Source organism: Diplotaxodon limnothrissa, linkage group LG17 (assembly GCF_057381915.1).
Source record: "Diplotaxodon limnothrissa isolate DT_005_m linkage group LG17, D_limnothrissa_male_GT1.1, whole genome shotgun sequence".
NCBI lineage: Eukaryota > Metazoa > Chordata > Actinopteri > Cichliformes > Cichlidae > Diplotaxodon > Diplotaxodon limnothrissa.
Window position 1 is genome coordinate 8,429,883 of NC_140612.1, and position 24,384 is coordinate 8,454,266.

The following is a 24,384-nucleotide window of genomic DNA, read 5'->3' on the forward strand; positions in this document are numbered from 1 at the left end:
AACCCTAAAAAACTCTCAGTAAAGCTAGGATTATTCATACGCATATAACTGTACATTTTACAGCTGAGTATTATGAGACACTGTCCACCTGTGCTGCCTCTAATGAGACAGCACAAACAGAAGAAGCCAGAGTTCAAGGATGAAGACAGAAGACTGAAGTAAGTATTGGACATACTGAACAAAAAGCGGGCACAAGTTCTCACCTCATTTCCATCTGGACCAGGAGGCCCCCTCTCCCCAGCATCCCCCATGACACCCTACGGGGCAAATACATCCGCAATTAATTTAAGAAAGTCAGGACTACCATTTTTAACTTTACCCTCAATCTGCAGAGAGTAGCACCTCCACAGAGGTAAAAGAGTAGTTTTTTTCTTCTGCTTTCTCCATAACGGCTCTGTGCTTTCTGTCGTGCGTGGCATAGCAAACTTTTTTAAAAAATTGACTTTACATGTAGCATTTAACGTGCAATTTCCCAAAGTAATTATTCAAGATTAACTTCACATGGACATAATGTGCAAAAGCACATTTTTTAATGAGGCAAGATTAGCCGGCGTATTAGCCAGACATCACTGTTCCAAGAAAAAAAAAAATTGATAAAACAGTCACTGGGCTTTTTGCCCGCTTGGCAACTTCAATACAGAGAAGCGAAGGCTTGTTTTTAAAACATTAACTTTTCACAGTGTGCGGGCCCAACCTAGACATTCCATCTGTCTCTGAGTGTAACTTTATTCAAGGCCACCCTGGAACAAACTTGCAGACAATATGCCAAGATGCAAGTAATTTGCTATATCTTGAACACTGTATTGTATGTATGCATACATGTGTAATAGTCCTCTTTGTTCTTTTCTCTCGATGTCCTATCAAACCCGCCTCCTGCTGCTTTAGCACATTCACAGCAGCAGGATACAAATGTGCCTCTTTTGGATGCTTCTGGGGTCCGTGTGGATATGCAGTACTGCTTTATACTGGCATACTGTATACCTGATGAGCTGGATAGCAGCAGTTTTTACCATCAACGTGATGGGCAAAAGTATAGATTTAGGGAACTGTTAAGTATGGCAAAAACCAAAATGGATTCATTATTACATGTCTTCCTTTGGGGCCAGGTCTTCCAGCAGGTCCAGGTATGCCCTAGAAAAGAAAAACAAGCAGTTAGATTTCTCACGCAAGTTTAGGATTGAAATTGAAATGACTGGAAAGAGAATTAGAGAGGATATGAGCCTAAGCAACCACAGCTCTTCTAATCTCCTCCGCAATCCGTAAAACAAAATAAGCCCATAAAATAAGATGCTTAAATTATCCATTAAAGTCGCACAGGTTCTCAATACAGCCTACTTTAGGTGAGGATTTAACAATGCATTTCATCACGTTGAATAAAGTTCTCTTGGCATAAAACAAGCTGATGTGAAAAAGCCACAACAAAACTACAAACACCGGGATTTCTTAGATTTTGACCTCTCAAGAATGAAGCAATGTGTTCAGTAATTACTGACTGCCTAAATGGAAAATATTTTTTTCTGTAGCCTAATGATGGGGGGAAAAGTTTGAATAAACAGAAAATAAATGGAGGTGAAAGATAAGATATTTACAGATTTATTAGAGGTAAATAAAAAAATTGTGATGGGAAATGTGTCATGTTTATAGAGACTTTGACAAATTGCACACTGGAAATGAACAAACATCACTCACTTTCTCCCCTTCCAGCCCGGGTGGGCCAGCATCGCCCGGAGGCCCAATGAAACCCTGAAAATGAGAAAAACATCACAACAAAGTAAAAATTCTGTGCTGCATTAACACAGCACAATGCTTACATTAACTTGTCATTATGAAATAACGACAGCAGAAGAATAGTAGCTTGTCTGGTGCACTGTTCTTGAATGCCTTCAAATGCACTAATAATATTTCAGCAACAGAGCTGCGCATAGTCTTTTATTTTGGAAACTGACTAGATTTCCTTTTCCTGCATCTGACTTTTTGCACTCTGCATCAGATGTGGGTCATGTCCGCTCATCTTGGCTAACATGAATAACTTATTTTGTGCTGATGGCAGCACAGGAAAAACGATTTGCCACTGAAATCAGTTCATAACAATCAGGACGGTCGCAGCTTGAACATCTTTGTCTGGAGTACAGAGCCACCACATGAAAGTGCCTAATTGGGTAAAAATAGATGACACAGTCAGAGGATTTTTTTTATCCTTTTAAAAAAAGGATTTTAAAAGACATGTGTGGCCCTGATGCATCCTGTGGGAAACATGGGAGAAATAGCTGGTTTCACTGGCCAAACTCTTCTTTGTTCAAGGTAAATGTAGCTCAGGAACAGTCTGAGCACAGATTCCTCATCAGTGTTACAGGTAATTACAAGGAGTTTTCCAGTGAGTAAAAATGCAAACAGGATCAGTATCTGAGACCAATGATCGATTAAATTTTTGTACCAATAACAAAAAAAAACAAAAAACAAATAGGATCTTTAATCTGATTTTAAATCATGAACAGTGTTCTCATATCATAATTGGTCCTGCATTACAAGCTAACATACACCAAAAACAAATCTGTTGGAGCCATAAGAAATTAAAAAGTTGGTTTTAGCCTCATTTTTGCAACCAAACTGTCAAAATACGAGCAAAAAACCCTAAAGCTGCTCAGTATTTGTACTACAATTCAGACTGGCTGCATTCAGGTTTGTATGTCAGTTAGCATACAACCTAATCAGTATTTCCGAGTCATCCTTTTTTTTTTTTTGCATCCCTTTCCACCCTCTCTCATTGCTCAAACATCTTTCTTTTCAGCACATTGTCTGCCTCTGTGGCTCCTTCTCACCCTGCCAGCTTCGGTCCGACACTGTGATCCTAGCTATCCTGTTTCCTGGGACCGCAACGCTCCTCTTAAGTCCATTCTCTAGCTAGCTCATTTGGCCCCTTCTGATTTCATCTGTTCCTCTTCTACCTACTGTCTTTCTTCTGTTCTCCTATTTTGGGGCATTTCAGTCACTGTGGAGCCAGCCTGAAACTCTGGTCCTAATCCTTTCAGGAAATGAAAGAGTTCAATGTAGTAATACTAAAGGAAAAAAAAATAGCAGAAAACACCTTATACTTACACGAACACCTTTAGGGCCAGGGCTACCTTGTGGCCCGGCTGAGCCCTACAAAGAAAAACAGGGAGACTTTGTTGACTACAAAGCATCTGATGTGCATAGGTCAGCAGAAATTAGTGTACATTATTGTGGCTGTGTTCTCTTAGTAAAGTTCTCGATAGAGCAATAAAGGAATCTGCAAGGATTGATGGAGAAACAATTTTTGTGTGTTTTTCACTGCACCTGCCTGCCAGGGTAACCTGCAGCTCCAGCTTCCCCAGGAAGTCCTGGTATGCCCTAAAGTGACGAGAGAGGAAAAGGGAGAGAGAGAGAATGAACGGTGAATAGGGAGATTAGCGGACGGATAACGTGAAAGGGGAGAAACGCAGACTTCTAGTAGCAGTGCCAGCTAAGGAATAAAACAAGCACTGTTCATTCCCAACAGCTCCGTCTACTAACTGCACCTTTCAGCACCCCTCCAATACACCCCATCCCTCACTATCTCACTCTGGCTTTTACTTCAGCTCATTGTTCACTGTTATGTGACTCATTCTTGTTATTGTCGTTGTTTGAGAAAGTGAAGAGTTTTAAGAGGGATAAAAAGAGCCATAAAAAGAACCAGCTACTATAAGGGACAGCTGAAGGACTACCATAACTGGCTTGTCACACACTCATCTTTGCATTCGTTCATTTGCATGTGTGTACCAACCCAGTTCCTATTTGTATTTTTGTGACAAAGTACTAGCCGGAATCCAGCTACCTTGAATTTAACAATTTTAGTTTTGTTGGGCTGTAACACAAACCATGAACACAAATAACTACTTACTTGTTCTCCTGGTGGTCCAGGTGGACCCAGATAACCTTTAGGACCCTTAAAAAGTAAAATGAAACAAGTACTTTTAGTAAATTTCAACTGAAAAATTGGTAACTAAGAGTAATTAAGCTGCCCTGCTAGCAGCATTAAAAGGCATAAAAACTAAATGCTAAATTAAGAATATGTACGCCGAATGTGAACTATTAGAGAGCAGTCAGTCTAATCAAAATATCATGTTGAGTGTTGAAACAAAGCATGCGGATGAAGTCAGGGGATTACCAGCTTCAGTAGGATTCAACTACTTGGAAACCATGAATCTATGTGTCAGGTTCAAAGAGTTTAACCAACCACCCCACTGGACAGACCCCAAGCAGTGCACTAAACAAGAAGAGCCAACAGTAAAACTAGAAAAAAGAAGGGTAGTTAATCACTTTAATGAAGTAAAGAAAAAAACAGTGGGATGGATTTCCTGTGGGCAGTTTTTGTGTTACTACTTTAAAATTTCCCAAGTCATAGATAATGCTTTCAACTTGGGTCGGTAACCTTATGCACGTCCTGCATGTCCTGTGTAAACATGAGAAATTATGCAGTTTTGTATCAGTGAAAATAATGGTTTGAGCTTCATGTTTCTGTGGGAAAGTCTGTGGGCAGGCACACTTTTTGGGACTGGCCAAAGGACATGTGATGAAACAATATATAACAAATCTATTACATGTGACATCTCTGTTTGAGAAATTTGCTCTAAACAGTTTTCTTTCAGTTTGTGCCATCTAGTTTTAACAAGTCGGTGTCCCATTTTACATCAGGACAGTTTATAAAAACATCCACAGCACATTTCTGAGTTCTGTGTGGTTTTAAAACAAAGTGATTCAATTAAAACACAAAAAAAATGTTCATTCTGCAGAAAGTGATTTAAGTGGAAACAGTTTAGTGACTCTGGTCCAAAGCCAGCCCTGGGCTACAGCAAAATCCCACATTTAGTTAAGTAAGCACGTTTTCTTTGTAAGCTAAACAGGATTTATTGTTGAGTAAATCAGAGCTATTCTCCTCTTAAGCGCTTTATTTTTGCTTTTGATGTGATTATCAACAACAGATGTTTACAGCGACAAAACACAAGGTCAGGGCCAGGTCAGTGTCTTTTTCGGGGAAGAAAGAGGGCTTCTTGAACAGTATCAATGTCTCTGTCATGTACTTCCGAGGTTGTGACATATGACCTTCACGCCCAATAAAAGTTCCATGCAGGGCTAAAGAGCGTAGGCCAGTCATTTCCTCTTAAAATACCTGATGGGCCGCAGGGGGTGTGCTGGATGTATTAAGTTTAGCTACTGCAAACACTGATGTGGCCTCTTGGGATTCAAGGTTAAGGCCAACTATGTGGAAACCAGATTCAGAATTTCATCAAGAAGCTACCTGTAGATACAGCCATGTGAGGAGCAGGACCACCTACTATAACAGAATAAATCTATTGAGTTCATGGGGTCATGCCAAGAAAAACTCAAACACAACAGCAGCGATGTGTGGCTTTGAGTAAAACTATAAAGCCTAAAAAGAATTTAAGTCTGTCAGTTGATAATTATGTATCAATGCTTTTCATTTTACCCGTCACTGCATCTATGAAATTCTCTGTTTTAAAGCATGGCATGACAGTGGATGTCTGGTACCCAAGGCAGTACCATATCACCCCATTAGAACACTTCGCTCTCGCACTGCAGGCTTACTTGTTGTTCCTAGAATCCAGCTTCCAGTTTGGATTCGGCAGACAGACACTATCTCTACTTTTAAGATTAGGCTTCAAACTTTCCTTTTTGGTAAAGTATATAGTTAGGGCTGGATCAGGTGACCTTGAATCCTCCCTTAGTTATGCTGCAATAGGTGTAGACTGCTGGGGGATTCCCATGATGCACTGAGCATTTTCTTTTCTGTCATCTTTCTCACTCAACATGTGTTAACAGACCTCTCTGTATTGAATCATACTTGTTATTAATCTCTGTCTCTCTTCCACAGCTTGTCTTTTATCATGTCTTCCTTCTCTCACCCCAACCGGTCGCAGCAGATGGCTCCGCCCCTCCCTGAGCCTGGTTCTGCTGGAGGTTTCTTCCTGTTAAAAGGGAGTTTTTCCTTCCCACTGTCGCCAAAGTGCTTGCTCATAGGGGGTCATATCATTGTTGGGTTTTTTCTCTGAATGTATTATTGTAGGGTCTAACTTACAATATAAAGCACATTGAGGCGACTGTTGCTGTGATTTGGCGCTATATAAATACAACTGAATTGAATTGAAATGGAATGGAATATTGACTATGCTATTGATCCCACGGTCCAGGGAAAGGTCGTTTTCCTCTTTCAGATCACCTCTGACCTTAAACCTTAAAAGCCAGGTTTAGCTTTGAGCAAAGCAGCACTACGTCCTAACAGTCAGCTTCAAGCTCTGATTGAGACAGAGAGGAAGAAACAGGATCGACCTCACACGGTAAAGTAAAGATATAGGAGGGGAAAATGAGCAAGAAAAGATGGACTCATATTTCTTTCTGTTAGTTTATAATGAAAATATAAAGAAACACAGACTGTAGACGGAGAACTGTGGCAAGCAGCGATGACATGGGCCACACTGATTCACCTCAATACAAAGGATTGAAAGGAAACAGTAAATGGTAAAAGTAAGATAAGTTGTGCTCCCAGTGATTTTTTTTTAAAGAATTATAAAACAACAAAATGACATTATACAGTACATAAACATGTACTTTTTCACAGATTGAAAGTCTTTTATGCTCTCATCTCACAAGCAGTTTTATAGAATAAATGTTACCAGTAAGCCTGGAAATCCATTGGGTCCAGGACGACCTGGAGATCCTCTGTCACCCTAATAAAACAAAGGAAAAAGAAAGCAGTACAACACATGCACAGTCATTATTAAATGCCATAAATGAAATATTGTTTAACTCAATACTAAAGCTTCATAAAAGCATTACACCAATGAATATTTCATGAAAGTGATGCAATATTAGAAAAAGGAAATAGCTTTTCTGGTTAAAATGAGAAATGTGGGCGGCCAGAGCAAGCAAAATAGGCAGTGATTGACCAGTTAGATATAAAATTTGATTTTAAAAACCCAAAAAAAACTAAATAAAGGTAAGTTGAGCATGCATATGAGAAATTAACTTGGCTAACAGATTTTAACCAGCATTTTTTCTCATTAAAACACCCCGATTTTTTATAATCGCAGTGCATGGTAGTGCAGTGACCTTTCTGTGCGTAATTTGAATGTTTTCTTCTCTTCAGGTGCTTCAGTTTTTTCTCATGGTCCAAAGACATGCATGGGTTATGTTAACAGGCAATCCTACACTGACCGTAGGTGTGAATGTGAGTGTGAATGATTGTCTGTGTCTCTGTGTTAGCCTTGTGCTAGCATGGAGACGTCCCATGGTTTCCTCCTGGTCTCATCTAGTGAGAGCATGCAGACAGTTCCTGGCCTCATCTAACCTACATCCAACACAACATCTCTGGGACATTATGTTTTAGTCCATCCAAAGCCGCCATGTTCCACCTCAGACTGTCGGGAACTCAGTGATGCCCTGATGCAGATCAGGGAGGAGATCCCCAGGAAACTATCCATCATGTCATTAGGAGCATGAATACCAGCATCCAAGGCCATACAGACTAATGAGTATCATTATGAATTGATGCAATGAGGTTTCTGCAAAATGGACTAGCCTGTTGCAACATTTCTTCACTTTCATGTTCACCAAACTGTCAAGATGCCCATAGATGGATCTACCCCAGTTCTGCTAACCCTAAATTTGCATCTGGGCAACAAAAAGATTTCCTTGCTATTTCCAAAATGTTTCCTCAGTGTTTTAAATAACTCCCAGCATTCCTTTCTTTTGTTGGCTCAATTTTGAACAGTGTGAAACAACACTCGCAGCTGCACACATCTTTAAGTCTCATGGAGGTACAAGAGGGATAACAGCACTGCACTACGAATGAACTTGTAAGTAATACTGGACGAACCCTACTGAAACTTCACATTAATCTGTTTACCCCAGCGAGGATTTAAAGAGAGCTATGATACTTTGCTATGCGAAGCTCCTTAAACTTGAGGGAAGACGGATATGTTTGGATATTAATCACTTCAAAAAAATGTAGCAGTGCTTCTCAGGAATATCATTACTGTAATCATGTTTGAAGAAGAAAATGAGACAGAAGAGATGATAGACTAAGCAAAGGCCAGCCGTGATGATGTCAGACAAATCAGTGACAATAAAATGACTCAGAAATGCATAAAAAAGGCTTTAAAGTCAATGTAGAATGAATTCATTGGGATAAAGAAAACCATACCCTCAAAGTCATTGTTGCAGTATTTGAAAATGAATTTATGCTGAAAACGCCTCGTAAAATTAAATGAAAAATCTGTTTTTCATCATCATGAATGAAAACTGTTTAGTATTTTGTGACTTGTCACGGGCTTGCTGAATAATCTTTAGTACTCACTCTACTGTATGAACTGTGTCAACATTTTGGGATCATTCCACAACATTGAAAAGAAAAAAAAAAGAATCCCACATCATAAACCAAAAGCTGCCAGTAAGTGAAATGGTGGGGGTGACGACTCGTGAGGTCATGAGACAAACATAGCAAAGAGCAGAGGGACAGAGAGCCGGACACAGAGACCAGTGGCAGATTCCTCACCTTCTCTCCTGGTGGAGCCTGACCTGGAGACAGCCCAGGGTCTCCCTTTGAACCCTAGAACAGAAACAGGGTCACAAGGTCATAATGTCAGGCACTCAGTGCATTTATAATCTATTGCTGACACGCACATCCAGATATTGCCACACCTCAAAAATAGTATACATAAAGATTCTGATTTTGAGAGGTCCAAAAATAAGTATGCAGAAAAAAAGCATGCATAACATGCAGGCTACAGTGCTTGATTACCTGATTTACACTGTATGTGTATAAAAATGTATGTGAACCCTTAAGATAGCTGTCAGCAAAAGGCTAGGTGGTGGCAACCAGAAAAACAATATTGGGGGTAAAGGAGTGAGTCTGATGCCGAATTTGATGCTCATCTCACATAAAAGACATCTGCAAAGACTTATAACAAAGAATGACTCATTAGATACATTCTGGGAAATTTAGAAGTAATTTTAGATCCTAAAAACTGAAAATCAGCTGAAGGAAGGAAGGAAGGAAGGAAGGAAGGAAGGAAGGAAGGAGCTGATTACCGCCTTTTTTCATTGGTCTGCATGCAGCATTTTGTATGGTATGAAAAAGCAAAGCATACCAAATTCAAAGCCATCTGGTGTAGGATGACAGTCAGAGGCTTTAACCTTCAGCCGGGGTTCATAAGTAATTTGACATCTTGATTGTTTTATTTATAATCTGCTGTAGCAGTGTAAAGAGGCAATTTTCAAAAACTTACACACATATCTGTGTAATAGACAAGCATCACCTGTGAGTCTTTGATGGGTTTAATGAAGACGAAACATACTGTAGCTCTTAGTCTGTTTTACTTAGTTAGTTGGTTATTAAAGTGAAAGAAACAGTTGACTCCAAACAAGCAGCTGGAGCAAAGCAGGGATTTCCAGAACAGCAATATTGCTCTTTAACAGCCAGAGGTCTCATGCCTTTCCTCCCCAGTATGAAATAGATTTAGGTCAGAACATCTTTTCTGTTGTGATTCAACTAAAAGTAATATTCTCCAGACAGCAGACAGCCTTAAAGATGCAATGCCAGTAGACTGTCACATAATTTTAGCGCCAATACTTAATCTGACATTCCAACTTGCTGTTGTCAACACTAAAGTGTCCTGGTGAGGAATAGTTAGCCGTTCCTGCAAAGCAGGGGGAACAGCAATACAGCACAACATTTTGCACACTGTGAAAAATATTTGGGTTTGGATACTAAGAAAACGAGTGAGTCAAATATACTTTGTGACAGTTTAATAAATGTGTTTTACATGCATGATGAGCTGAACACGCATGACAGACCCTCTTTTTTAGAGACAAATGTACTGAAATGTGGAGGTGAACAGACAGGCACCAAAATGCTTTCAACTATACAAAGGGAATGTTGCTTCATTCTAACGTCACAATTTTCCATTCTTTGCATTATTTATTTTTATGTCATAGATCACATTGAGGAATGTTTCTACAACTGAACTATACCGGAGAGTAAGAGGAGGAACTAAATGTAAAGAAAACTGACTGAATTGAACCTGTTTGATTAGATTGTGTGATTATTCCAATGACTGGAAACCTACAAACATAAACAACCAGAAATCGGTGTCAGGAAGGCCATTCCAGAAACTAATTGGCGATATCTCTATAAAACTGCAGATTTTAAGATCAAACAATTGTACACAAGTAAAACTTCCCAGGGTAGCTCAAGCCCTGCCATGAACTGGAAACTCTTGGAACACCAGTGTCACTGTCCACAGTGAAGTGAGATTTACATCACAATAGACTGAAAGGCGACTGACATCTTCAAGCGTGACTGAAACTTGCTGCTGCCCACATGGAGAAGCTAGATATCTTCCAGAGAAATGTTTTAGGGTCAAATGACACAAACTTTGAGCGATTTGTCCACAGTTGAACGGCCTTCCTACAGCCCTGGTCTCAGCCTTATTAAACATTTGTAGACTGTGCTTAAAAGCAAGTCTGTGCCACAAAACCAACTACTGTAAACAAACTCTACCGAGCCAAGAAACATGGTCAAATATCCAGCCAGGATTATGCCACGAGCTTCTTAATGGCTACAAAAAGCATCTGGTTGATCTGCAACTTGCTAAGGCACATTTAATCCAATAATAATGGGGGTGCCTCTAAATACTTTTTACAGGAAATCCAAAATAAATTCAAACTTTAGCAGCAATTTCTTTTTCCAGACTTTCAAGATTTTGTAGTCATTCCACCCTGGACAAAGAACGGTTAAAAAAAATAACAAACAAACACTAAAAGCCCCAAATCACCACAACATTCATTCCCACGATCGTTTTATGTAAACTTTTTACCACAACTGCATAAGTACCTGCCTTTTCTAAATCAGTTTGTGAATTCCCTTCTGTACGCATGATATCTTTATTTTAGCCTTCTCTTTGCATAAGTAACCTGTTTAAATGTGACTGGTATTCATTGTTTGCTAATAATAGACTGATGAGTGCCACATAAATGATGGTTGTGCCACTCATCACAACTTGGTTCAGAAGGAAAAGAAGATCATTTAAACCAGGGGTAGGCAACTCCAGGCCTCGAGTGCCGGTGTCCTGCAGGTTTTAGATGTGTCCATGATCCATCACAGCTTATTTAAAGGGCTAAATGACTCCTCAGCATTTCTGAAGTTCTCCAGAGGCCTGGTAATGAACTAATCATTTGATTCAGGTGTGTTAACCCAGGGTGCGATCTAAAACCTGCAGGACAGCGGCACTCGAGGCCTGGAGTTGCCTACCCCTGATTTAAGCGTTTTGGTAAATCCCATTTTTTACATTTTTCTTATCCGTCTACACTCACTGCAAATAAAGATTACCTGCCTGTGTTTTTAAGCATCATATTTCCATAGTTTTGACTGACACCCAATGAGGCATACAAAGGCTAAGCGAGTGAGAGAAGAGAAATCCTGCCATATCATAAAACCAGTTCCTTCCTGTTTAAAAAACAGTCGGCTGAGCATAAAGTCGACAGCCTGACAGGCTCTTTCAGGTTAAGGGCTTATCTTTATAACATTTCAGATTAGGCTTCAAAAATGTAAGATTGGCTCAGAGTCAGTAACCATATTCCCAGTGTCCTAGAAACAAAACACATTTCAACAAGAGATGTTTTCCAAAACTGAGACAAAGAGGTTCTCAGTCGCTTCCCTGCCTCCGCAAAGGGTTTCAGGGCTGAGAATGACTCACTGACCGGTCACTATGGTATTAGATACTCTTTTATTTTTCCACATGAGTGTGGGAGTAAACGCTGATAGAACAGAAAGCCGGCAGGTGGCCTGCTGTTGCATAATAGCTGATCAGTGGAATTTAGCCAAATCTCAGCGTCTCAGCAAGGTCAGAGGTGATACAGAATAAATCCACCTCTCTGTGCTGTTTCAACAATCAAGGAAGAAAAACAACATTTGGTAGTCTCATAAATAGAATTCTTCTCTCCGTGTACTAACAAAGTGAAGAGGCATTCGCTTGTCGGAAAGTTTGGCAATCAGCAATGAAGAGGGATGGGTAGGACAACCACTCGTGCTTCGCTTGACTCCTGTAGCGGGAGTGTTTGTTGATTGATTGCTTGGTCTTGGCAGCCACTCTGTGGGTAGACAGTAAGGAATACAGCCACCACAAACATGTGCATGGCGCTGCCCACATTCTCGCTCAGCCTTACCGATGTTTCTGGTCCTAAGCTGGGGAAAAAGCTTAGCAGTGACGCTTTCTGTTGGATTTCTTCCCCCTTTTTATATGAAATCAGTGCTATGGTTAATGAGCCAGGACTGGCACAATTATGCCCTGTGGTTAAACCCAAGGTAATAACGATCTAAGCTAAGGGTATCATTTAAACAAACAACCGCCTTTGTCTCCTCCTGGTGCACGGTGTCAATATACAGGCCTGCTATTATCATGCTTGCCTACATCTGGCTGTGTTTAATTCCTCTTGGACACACTCTCTTCTCTTCAGGGAACAGCATGTCAGTCGCTATAATTGATGCCATTTGCTATATAGTAAAAACTTTAACTACAGAAGAGTAAATTTCCATGAGTTTGCAGGATTTCTCAGATAACTAAGCCACTTAGTGACATCACTGCTGATGTGCTTGATTGATTTAATGTTCAAGGACGCAAAGCGCAGACTCTAACAACTGTGTACAACTATCCTTTAAAAACAAACTCTTGACATGCCTCTAACTGAACTAGCCATTATGTCAAGAAACGCTGTGTGTGGCCTTGTCAGGAGAAGACAGCATGAAATCAGGACGCCACACTGATGAATAGCATGATTAGATCTACTGCCAATAAGAATTTAAAAAAAATAAAAATAAAAAATGGCAGGTTGAGTGTATTTATACAGTTTTTTGGTACAACTGTCTTCTCAACGTATTTTATACAATAACCCACATGCACTGATGGTGCATTAAAGCCAATTCCTCGTTTCAGTAGTTTCCTAAAGTACATTTTGAAAAGTCGGCTAAAACAGCAAAATCCGATCACTAAGCTTCCGATTAATTTACACCACACATTATTTCCTTATCCACAGCCACAGCCAATGGATTGAGCACCCCAACTACGAGAGCAGTGACGACATGGTTATCAAAACCCACTAATGTGACGAGTCCTTTTCAAACAAACCAGCACTTAGCCATGGGTTTTCCACTTCTTTACAAAACAAGGTGACTAAAAGCATATGGCTAGATCTTTTTAATGAAAGCGTGTGAAAGCAGAGTATAACTGAACAACATCCCTGGCCTGTGTGTTGGGTTCAGTGGTGCCCCTTGTGGCTGTGAGGAGACGTTCTCCACACCCATAGAGAGTGTACTAGCCAGAACTCTGTGTGGTACTCTTACAGAGTGCTGTTTATACATCCCACTCCTTCTCCTATTGGAGAATACTGCTCACCTTGGGTCCAGGTGGTCCAGGCTGTCCTGGTTTTCCATGTGGACCAGGGGGACCCTGGAACAGACACAGGAGAGAAACGTGAAATTGCTGTGCATTGCTGTCAACAGCTCAATTTGAGATGAGTTCAGAATAGTTACATGTTCCACAGCAATGTAAAATAAAAGTGATGAAACAAGAAAGTTGCACAAAGATATTGCAGTTTCTTCAGAAGTGCACACACCGTTAGATTTAAAATGAACAAATAAATCTATTCTATCACATTCGCCCTCAGTGCAAATCAGTATATCATGGAAGCAAACAGTTATGCAACCACATGTGCTTAAAGCTACTATTAAATCCAGTTCTTTGTACTGTTTAACGGCAAAGAAAGACACGGCTCAAAGTGGTCTAACTCAAAAAATGATCTTTAATTTTACATATTCCGGAATATGGAGACTGAGCAGAGAGACAACATCAACTTCAGTCTGAAAAAGGAGCCGCCAGTCTGATTATTTATATACTTCCTCTACACGTCACGCACACTTTAAGTTTCGATCAAACACTCTACTTAGTTTCACTTTCTGCCTGCAGCTCCTGTGCTCTGCAAAAGCATGCAGTTTCCTGTCAGTACTCTTGGCTCAGACTCTACTCAGAGATGGCCCTTTTAGACTATATTAAAAACAAGTAACAATAACCACAGCCACCCTGGGGCGCACTGACAGAGGCGAGGCTGCCGGACACTGGCGCCACCGGGCCCTCTGACCACCACCAGTAGGCAACAGGTGAAGTGTCTTGCCCAAGGACACAACGACCGAGACTGTCCGAGCCGGGGCTCGAACCGGCAACCTTCCGATTACAAGGCGAACTCCTAACTCTTGAGCCACGATCGCCCCATGCCTAATGTCTTCTGAATGAAAGTGCATACTGTCAACTAAGGTCCACCTTAAAGAAACGCAACTCAGCAAGACAAAAGCTGCTATGATAATCAGCGCCTCTTCCCCCCAGCACAGCTTTGTTATAGGATACAATATCATCTTTCTGCACAAACACATCTGAGCGCTAATATGACATTAGCACTCATATACACCAGAGCTGCCTCTTGCACTTGCAGGCATGATAGTTCACACTAGTTGACAGCACTGACAACAACATCAGCAATGTCTGTAATTCATTATCCCATGTTGTCATGTCAAGGAGTTCATCTGACGAGGGACGGTTCTGGACCACAAAGTCCATTATCCTGTGCAGAAACAGCAGAGACACAGTTAGAGTGCGCTGCCCTCAGCTTTCCAACACATAATGGTCCAAAGCCTCGTCCTGTTTGGACTTTCGGACTTAGCCTACAGGGTGATAAGTATGCTCTGTACCAGCCATGTGTTTTACAATCCTGTAATAGGAGACATGTTTAACTGAATGCCACCTCTTAGGGTCTACAAGCCTGTCTGTCTTTCTTTAAGGATGCTTTTCATGCTGTTAAAATGCAGACTTAAGTTAAAACCTTCCCTTCAAGTGGAATCAGTCATCTGGCGTAACAGCAATGCCAAAACTGAGGCTCAGGCAAAACAGCACCAAGTCCTATGACATAGTTGTGAACCTTGCTCATCTTTTGCTGCAACTAACATCATGCCATCTGACCTAATGCTTCAACATCTTGGGGAACTATAAACTCCTGTATGTGAGTGTTGCATGTTGCCTTTTTGTCACATCTGAAAAACTGTGGCTAATCTTAGAGAGGAAATCATGTACACATAGGCACATAAGTATATCCACAGAGGGCCACTCGCCTAAATAAACTAACATGGTTTTACCCCATTAATAATCAATGCATTGGCGCTGACACTCGGGAGTCATTGCTTGATGTGGTTAAGAAGCAGGTGCTGAAATCTACAAGTAATCAACTTAATTATGCTAAATGTTTTCTTTAAGTGCAGCTGGTATTTCCATTCCATCAGTTAAATTAGCCATGATGATGCGTCTCCGCATGGTCGAGCAAAGACGGGACTGAAGTTATTCTTATTTATGACTTATTTATACCTTCCGTCCGACACTAAAAATAAAACACGCCTTGTTCTGTTTAAAAGATGCCTCCAGGGCCTGTGGCGTGATTGCGGCGTTGCATCATCAGCCTTAGCAGATGTATACAAAGTAGTCTTGAGATCAGAGTGGATTTAATCACACAAACCACAATACTGTCTGTCAGCACTGCTTTCCCGACGGTCGCAGATGTGGTGGTGACTAGCGGAAAAGCACAAGAGGAGTGATTTTGCAGAGATTACTCACCCGAGAGCCTCTTTTTCCTGGAGGACCAGGTAAACCAGGGGGACCAGGAGGACCCTAAACCAGAAAGAAACCAGAAATGTGGAAAGGAAGGAGACATAGATAGAGACAGGGAAGAGGGGGGAAGACAGTGCATTAATGGCAAGCAATAGCATGTAGTTCACTGTTTAGGCATATTTGTGTAGAAGCTGCAAAGTTTAAAGAAAAGAGTCAAATGTTTGCATCTAAAAGCCCAATCAAGAAAGTCCTGATCAAGTAAAGCAAGTTACATTCTCATTATTAGACAGACACCGGTGTTCTCCGACTAGACTATTCCTAATCACCATCCAGTATATGCATAGAGTATACAGGGCTAAACAGCATTGAATTGGCCAAAATGGAAGCAGAACAACAAATCCTGCCTGTGCTTAGAAATCAAGAAGTTAAAGCAGTTAATAGGAAACATAAGCATGTGCATTCAGTTCTACTTTAAGTAACAAATGTAATTAAGGATATGATATTTTATCATTCAAGGTTTTGTTTTGTTTTGTTAGAAACTTAGTGAGCTCATACAGTCCAAATGTAGAGCCAGCTTTTTCTTTTATTTATTTATTTGTTTGTTCATTTATTTAAAAAATGTGCTCTTTCAAAATTCTCTTACATCCTGTTTATCAAATGCTTCACATTATAAGCCAAATGTGTGGAAAGGAGTTTTAGAAAATTTAAGTAGAAACCAGAAAATCCAACTTAGGCTGAGGTCTGGGCTTTGACTGGATCATTGAATCACCTTCATTCTTTTTTTCACTTTATGTTGTAGACTTGCTGCTGTGCTTGGCATCATTGTCCTGTTATGACCCAGTCTCAGGCTTTAGCTGTCAAACAGAGTTGACAGTTGACTAGAATACTTTGGCATACAGAGGCCTTCAAGGTCAAATCATTGACTGCAAGGTCCCCAGCATTCACCGTCTCCTCCACCGTGCTGACAGTCCAAAGACTGTCCAAAGGACTTTGTTCCAGGATTCTTCTGGTTTATTCAAACACACCTTTGAGAACCCCAGCTGTGCTGCCATGTTCGTTTTAGAAATAAGAGACTTTGTCTTAAACAAGCTGTACTTGTTCAGTCCTTTTCGATATATACTATAACCATGAGATTTAACATGCTAACTGGCACCTCTGGTGTCTGAGATGTAGCTCTTGGGTTTTTTGCAGTTTCTCTGAGCATTGCAAGGTCTGGCCATGAGGTGAATTTGCTGGAACATGGGGGAAATTGCGGTCTTGTGTAGTCTTGAAAGCTCTAGACCAGCAGACTGCCAAAACCTCTGCTTTTCTGCTAAAGATGCGCACACTTGCTGATAATCGATCAATCGAGCACATTTCATTATTAGCACCTAGCTGCTACCTTCCATCTATGGAAGGAATAGGGTGTACTTAGTTTTTAACAGGGCTGTGTGCCAGACATATGCACTAAATTCACTCTGTTTAGCTGTGTAGAAAGATTTAAAATGTTTTGGGAAAAGGTCAGAGTCACATGTAAGAAATACTTGTACACCATTTCCTTCTCTCCCCCAAAACAATGTTAATATTCCCAAAACTAGATGATAAGGCTGTTTACTGTTCAGTGTTTTTAGGGCACTCTGGAGCATCTCTTGTCAGAGAAGTAGATGGGCAGAGAGGGATACATAAATAAAGAAACAGCTGTTTGTTCCTCCAGACTCCCACATACAGAGACATGGAAAGTGTGAGCACACCACCGCCTTCACCACAACAACAGGGCCTAAAGAAACGGAGGCACTGATCGACTAAAATGACCGTATTCAAAGGCTTCATCTGTGCTGCCAAGATAGGGGTCAAATATTCAACAGTGTCCAGTGAAAAGGTCAATTTTCTTGAAAGTTGAAGGGCAAAATGAATCTTCTTTTGAAGAACTCTTTTTAACTGCTGCACTGCGATAAAGTTGAGTTGATTCACACAAACCAATGTACGTTGTTTACACACAGCAACTTACTTTCAAAGGGGAAGGAGGAAATAAATGAGTGAATTTCACTCCAGTCCTGTATTTTATTTTTTTAATTGGCTGTATTTCAGTGAAAACAATTTTTTATGTGTTTGTTATAGTTTATGCAAGTCTTTTGTTTATACTGCTGTTGGCCAGGACACTCTTTGAGAATCGGATTTTCTTTTATAAGAGTCATTTTTCCTGAATAAATAAAGTTATAATAAATTAATAAATAAAATAAATGAAGATTTGGTGAGATTCCTTTATTCCCGAGACTCGAGTTCTTGTTTTGGGATTGTTTTTTTTTTTAATTTCTAAGAGCTATTTGGGATAAGCTGGACCTGATAAATACAAAAACCAAGCATCAGCTTTGATTTCAACTTTCATATATTTCAATATTAACACATGGAATAGCTAAAAGCAAAAAAAAAAAAAAATGTATAAAGAGACATTGGACACAACCAGTGACCTGTTCAGGCCAATCAAACACATGAAAGCAGAACAGTACAACAGCATTTCAGTGTTTTACATTGCAATACCGTATAAGCATAAAGACACCAAATATCAATATCTTACACACGCAACAAATATAAAGTGTACATTTTATCAGACCACCAGATGGTGCTGTTGAGTGCTGTTTTTCTAGAAAGGTCAGCCGGTAATGATCAGCATGTGGGGCCAAGTTAGCAAACCAGAGATGTGGGCAGAAAGAAATTATAAAAGCACGTTGCCTTTTAAACATATACTGTAGGCGCACTGGATTATAAGGCGCATTACGCAAAACAAAACAGTCAGATAAGTCAAATTTTACTCAACTCATTCTTCTTGCTTCCTCCACATCCGCACCATTGTTTCATTAATGTTGAATTCTCTGGCAGCTGCTCTGTTCCCAAGTTGTTGCAGTATATTAATGACTAACCTTGTATTGTGGATGGATTATCCTAGTTGTTCTCCCGACTGAAGTTTGGTCCGTTTACAGCATCCTGCCATGCGATTGCATTTGTCTCTAACCATTGGGAACCTTCATGTTAATTTTTATCGAGTGGAAAAAAGTTAGCGTTCATCCTCCAGCTTCACTGTGTTTATGTTATGCCAACATAGCTGTGTCACTAGCGATCGCGTAGCTCATCATTATATACCAGCTAGTCCAACTTCAGTAACCCTACAAACGTCACTGTTGTTTCGTTTTCTGTCTTCATTTATGTCTGAAGTGACAGCAGAGCTGTACGTTAAATATTTTTCACAAATCTCTCAGTCAGAACATGCTATATCATGTTTAGGTGGAAACTAGGAGCTAACTTCCTGCTAACTTCTAACTCTGTTAAGTTTAATAAATTCTGTTTTCATTTCATGACAGAATTTAGACAGTTTTTAACTCTCAGTGATGCCGCAGTGTTCATTTGACTTTGGGACCTGAGTTTGACCCAGGTTACTCCACGAGGCTCCTGACTATGGTAGCCGTAATGCTCCAACAATCCATCAAGCTTCATAGCTTACCAAAGTCATACTAAAACATTTTTTGATAGATTTTTGAGCGCCATGTACCACATAAGACTGGTTTGGGGTCAGTAAGCATAACCAGAATTCATACATAAGGTGTACCGGATTATAAGGCACGCTGTCGATTTTTGAGAAAATTAAAGGATTTTAAGTGCGCCCTATAGTCCGAAGAATACAGTAAAGGTTTTTTGTTGATTTTTTGTTTTTTAGCAAAGCCCGGACCAAAGACGTTCGTATGGAAGTAAAATATTCTGGGAATACTAGAATAAAAAGGTTTATGTCATGCAACATCATCTTAAGGTCATAGGCAAAGGAGTAGCAAAACTGACAGTGATTTAGCTCAGCCAAAGTCCAGCCAACCCCGTGGCCCACTTAACTGAACAAAGCTACATCCTAATTCAGAACGAGCTACAAAAACAATGCAATCCATAGCCTACTCCATGCGCAACTACCCACATCCATACGTGTTGCAGAAAGCAGGGGCCTTTGTTACGTGCTCATGACACCCAACCTCTACAGAGAAGTGAAGTGTAAAGCTGATGAAAGTCCGAGTATAGTAGTCAAGACAACATTAACTTCCGACACATGCTGTGGAGTTCCATGTTACTATATTAGCTCACTGTCTCGAAGAGGACTGGCAATCACAGTCTCATTTTCAAATACCTCTAACAGCAAACTCCTAATATTCTCAAAGTGCTTTTATTGTCAGTGAAAAACTTGGTTTCCTTCTGAAACTTCAGAGAACGTTAAAAATGATAATCTCCCATCACTCCTCAGAGCTTGGGCATGACTTTTGCAGTGGGGTCAACCTACTCATAATGTTGTGTCATTAAATTGGGCCAATATTGAAGCAGTGAGTCATTTTAAATTGGGTTTTTTTTTGTCACTGTGAGTAAAAGAAATCATATACATCATATTATAGACAAAGGGGAAAGTAAGACACGCTTTCTTCTGCTGCTTCTTTGCTTGTTTTGAATTTTCTTAATGAAAAAAAGTGCAAAAATGCTAAAGCACAAATTAAAGGGAGTGCAGGAGGCCACCTGTACTCGTCCAGTTATGTGGCTGAAAAACTGTGAAATACTTCCCTTGAGGAAACAGGCCAGCTTGTCTTCAAGTTCAAACAAAGAGCTAGCCACTGACCTTCAGCTGACCCAGCATTCAAAACATGCCTGCATCTAAGCGGTCAGAGTAGCCAAGACACACAAACTGTCAAAGATAACAGCACCGAAGGACAAACATTGTGGCTAATTAAACATTTTTGCCAAAATACGATCCGCTGGAAAAAGCCCTGTGGCTTAAACTGTGTCATGTTCACAATGCTCGATTATGCCTCGAAAAATGATTTTCCCATAGAACTAAAGTCCATCTTTAATTTTAGTTTCTCTCCAAGAAAAGAGCCTGTCCATGACAGGACACTGGAAGCACATCTCAAGTCATGAGACAATGTTAACCATGTTAGAAGATTCTCCCTTGGGTACGAGAGTCATAACATTTGGTTAATGTTTGGTCTCCTGAAAGGAAACAAGGGTAGGAGAGCGCGAAGATGATATGGACAAAATGTGTTTCCCTCCAAACATTATTGAGAAAGAAGTATAGCAGCATGGGAGTGTGATTTTGACAAAATACCGCAGTATAGCTCAATTAGGCTCTGGGACATGTAGATAAATTGAAACAACGATGCTGGATAAGATGTGTCTCTCCCTACAGGTCTGCAGGCGCTGTAAGTACGGAAAGATGAATCCAGGCATTCTGCATCATTATACACTCACATGTTTATACCGAGCACCAAGAATGCCTAACACATCTCACACATGGAAACATAAGCCACACTCATGAACTACAAGTGTGTCCAGAGCCACTAGCTTACATCATGGCCTGGATCAAGTGCTTTTTTTTTCTTCTTCTTTTGTTTTTAAATCCAGGGGTATAGCTCCAGTCCTCCAAAGATTTATCCTCTGACATAAGAGCAAAAATACCTAGCAGTACTTAACAACTTGTAGATACAGGGAAAAAAGCACACTGCTTGGACATGCCATCACCTTTAAATCACTACATTTCACTGCCAAAACATTTTGCATGTCTCCTGAGTGTAATCAAGCCACATTGTGGCTCACTCAGAATTTGACTCTAAAATATACATAGCAGTGCACTGGTTTGCACATCAGTGCTCTCTATAAGCTCTAATTCTCTGCTTGTGATTCACAAATTCAGTCACTTACCGGAGGACCAGGCTCTCCTTTGGGGCCATGTAAACCATCTTGGTAGTCATAGAAGAACTCTGGCTCCTTGTATCCATAATCATACTCTCCCATGTCTACGTCATCATAGCTGCCATCCAAATCATGCTGCTCTGAGGTGTCCACCTGATTCTCCCTGTACAAAGTAGTGCTATTGGCTCTCAGATGAGTCTCTGGGAAATTTTGGCTTGTGGAGCCAGAGTCCCTAGAGCTTGTGATGGAGTTGTTCCTGAGTTCTTCCTTTAGTTGGCTCTGTCTGACCAGGGAAACAACACCTGTAGTGGCATCCGGACTTGGCTGTTTTCTGGAATTTCTCTCTTCTTCTGTGCTGTTTTCAGAGTGTGCAGTGTCCTCCTGGGGCGTAGTGTCTTTAGCCAACACATTTTTGGTAGTGGTGGTTGTTGTGCTATAGGCAAAACCCAGAGCTGCTTGACAACTTGGCGTAGTTACGGTGGGGCTATAAAGCTGGAGTGATGATGTGGCAGAGTGGGATAATGGTTTCAATGTGGAAATGTTTTCTTGGTCCCCCAGATGAGGTCGTATTGGTGGGCTCAGAGTTGAATGTTGCGTGACCAAACGATCTGGGGATAGTTTAATGGCTGCTGTAGATCCGATGGGTGTATTTTGAGTAGCTGCTACTCCAAGAAGAGACTTTGTCAAATGGCTAGAAGGGGGGTCATTCACCACAATATCCGAATCAGAATGTGGGAAATGTAATCGGTAAGTGTCGGCCAGCCGGCACTGTTTTTTAAGATATTTGCAGTAGTGCGCGGCAGCTTGGGCTGAGGGATAGATATCCAGTTGGCAGACTTGACCACTAAATGGTGCCGCCTTGGAGTTCATCCTTCCCAGAGTGAAGACACCCCCAGATTCCCCCAGTGTTTGAGATCTCCCCAGGGTTTGCTCCCACTGTTGCACCCCTCCACAATTCGCATAGAAGGACACTGAACGTGCACGAACCCCAACAGCAAAAGGGTGCAGCCGCCCATCCTGCCAGTTGTAGTTGAAGTAGATGGAGGCTTTCTCTGCAGTATAAACCACCACTCTGCGTGGCAGCAACTGAATGCCAAAACGCAACCGGTCCCTCCCGTCCTTGATACTAAAAAGAAATGCATTGTTTGCTCGCCAGGAGCTTAGGCTAACTATAACGGAGAACTCTTCGCCAAATTCTGAAGGGAATAGATTGGGCACTGGCGCCTCATAGAGGGAGTTTGAGTCGAGCAACACCCCATATCCAGAAAAGGGGCCATCGAAAGGTGAGGGAACATTTGCATAAGTGGGAGGCTGTGAGCTTGTCCTTTCGTAGGTATCGTCTGTGTGGCTTTGAGTTGTAAGCCCCAATCGATAAAGTATATCCACTCCTAAAGGACAGAGACAGAAATATTTATAAGATTAATATGCTGAGAATGAATTGCACAATTTTATGAAAATGTACAAATCGCAAAAATGTTTCAAAACAGTTTTAATACATTCAATTGCAGTTCAGTCAAAGCTGGCGGTCCAACACCAGGTTACATTGACATTTCAACTTAAATTCCTAATAAAAACCTTGTTTATTTCAAGAATTAAAACTGAAACCTGCTGAGAATATATCTCTGATACAAGAAGAGTGGGGAGTTAACTTATTCAGCAGGTACTAAAAGCCTGCATTTTTACTTGCATCGAACTATTTTATCGGTAGGACTTTTGCTGATCTATTGGCATCGGCATTTACAGAGCTTAAAAAAAATGTGTCATGTGACGCTAATAAAAAACTGAATTCACATTTTTATACTCAAATTTTAGCCAGCAGTCTGGACTTAATTGAGCATAACATTCAACCGCTAAAGTTAATTTTTCTGTTCTGGAATACAACTTAATAACTTTCACTTCGCATCCTGATGATTTGGTAACACTTTGCTTTAGTACTTTTTTCTGTTTTTTGTAAAACTGCAAATTTGGAAGTTCATGGATAACAACAATTATATTTTAGCATTAAAAACACATTTTCAAACTTGCAGTAGACAAACCATTACATAAAAAACATAAAGGAATTACCAAAACTTTTAATATAGGGCAGCTGTGGCATAACCCTTAAATTGGATGGCGGGCTAAAAGTAAAGAAAAAACAGGATGATGAGTCTTTAACCACGTTATCAGTGCTAATTTAGTGTAATCTGACCACCAGAGGGCACTCTGCAACGTCCCTGTTGGTAGCTGATCTGAGCAGAGTTAGGCAGAGAGTGCACGAATAAAAGTTAACTTAACAAATGTTAATAAAACCTTTTTATGCTTTGTGTGTCAGTACAAAAAGGGAAAAAATGCTATTGGCCAGTATATCGAAAAATCTATTATTATATCATCAAATATCGGTATCAGTTTTAAGTCCTATATCAGCCAGCCTCTTTTTTATATATTATTCCTTTCAAAACTATTTAAGAATGCAAACCTTGATAGTTCTCTCTTTTAATAATACTGAGAAAAATATTTGCATTCGCATTTACAGATTCACAAATAAAAATGAAATGATGAAAATCTTCTACAGATGCCTAAACATGTTGCTCATGGACAAAAGATTTTAATTCGATGGCATTAAATATGAAATAATTACAAAACTGTTATTTTTTTTGACCAAATAATCAGGCTAAAACACAAGGAGTGACATCAGGAGTGAAAAGAAGGGACTGGAGAAGAAGTGCTTATCACATCATTGGAAGTGTCCCAGCATCCAGAGCCTGCAGCAGCGGAACTAACAGATGCTTTTGGGGTCATTTGATCCAGCCCTAACTAGAGATACTGCCTGTACTGAACCCAAACTGGGACCGGACAAGAGTTATTTTCTTTTTGAAGTTAAATGACTAAGAAAAGTTAGTGAGCCATTAGGGCCATGTAACAATGTCAGCATGATGCCAATGATCCAATCCATGTTTTTCAAGCAACAGAAATGCAGCTGTAGCCCAGATGAGAAGCA

General features: G+C 40.4%; 1 protein-coding gene across 1 annotated transcript in view; it reads right to left on the reverse strand.

Annotated features, from left to right (window-relative positions):
• Window positions 1–24,384, reverse strand: part of col24a1 (collagen type XXIV alpha 1) — a 90,716-nt gene that overhangs the window by 54,633 nt on the left and 11,699 nt on the right. Inside the window, exons 3-13 of the mRNA XM_085375375.1 lie at window positions 21,417–22,795; window positions 15,726–15,779; window positions 13,467–13,520; window positions 8,570–8,623; window positions 6,690–6,743; window positions 3,899–3,943; window positions 3,316–3,369; window positions 3,097–3,141; window positions 1,690–1,743; window positions 1,087–1,131; window positions 204–257 (exon numbers count right to left, since the gene is read on the reverse strand). Coding sequence (XP_085231501.1) covers window positions 204–257; window positions 1,087–1,131; window positions 1,690–1,743; window positions 3,097–3,141; window positions 3,316–3,369; window positions 3,899–3,943; window positions 6,690–6,743; window positions 8,570–8,623; window positions 13,467–13,520; window positions 15,726–15,779; window positions 21,417–22,795 — 1,892 coding nt within the window. The remainder of the gene's footprint in view (window positions 1–203; window positions 258–1,086; window positions 1,132–1,689; window positions 1,744–3,096; window positions 3,142–3,315; window positions 3,370–3,898; window positions 3,944–6,689; window positions 6,744–8,569; window positions 8,624–13,466; window positions 13,521–15,725; window positions 15,780–21,416; window positions 22,796–24,384) is intronic.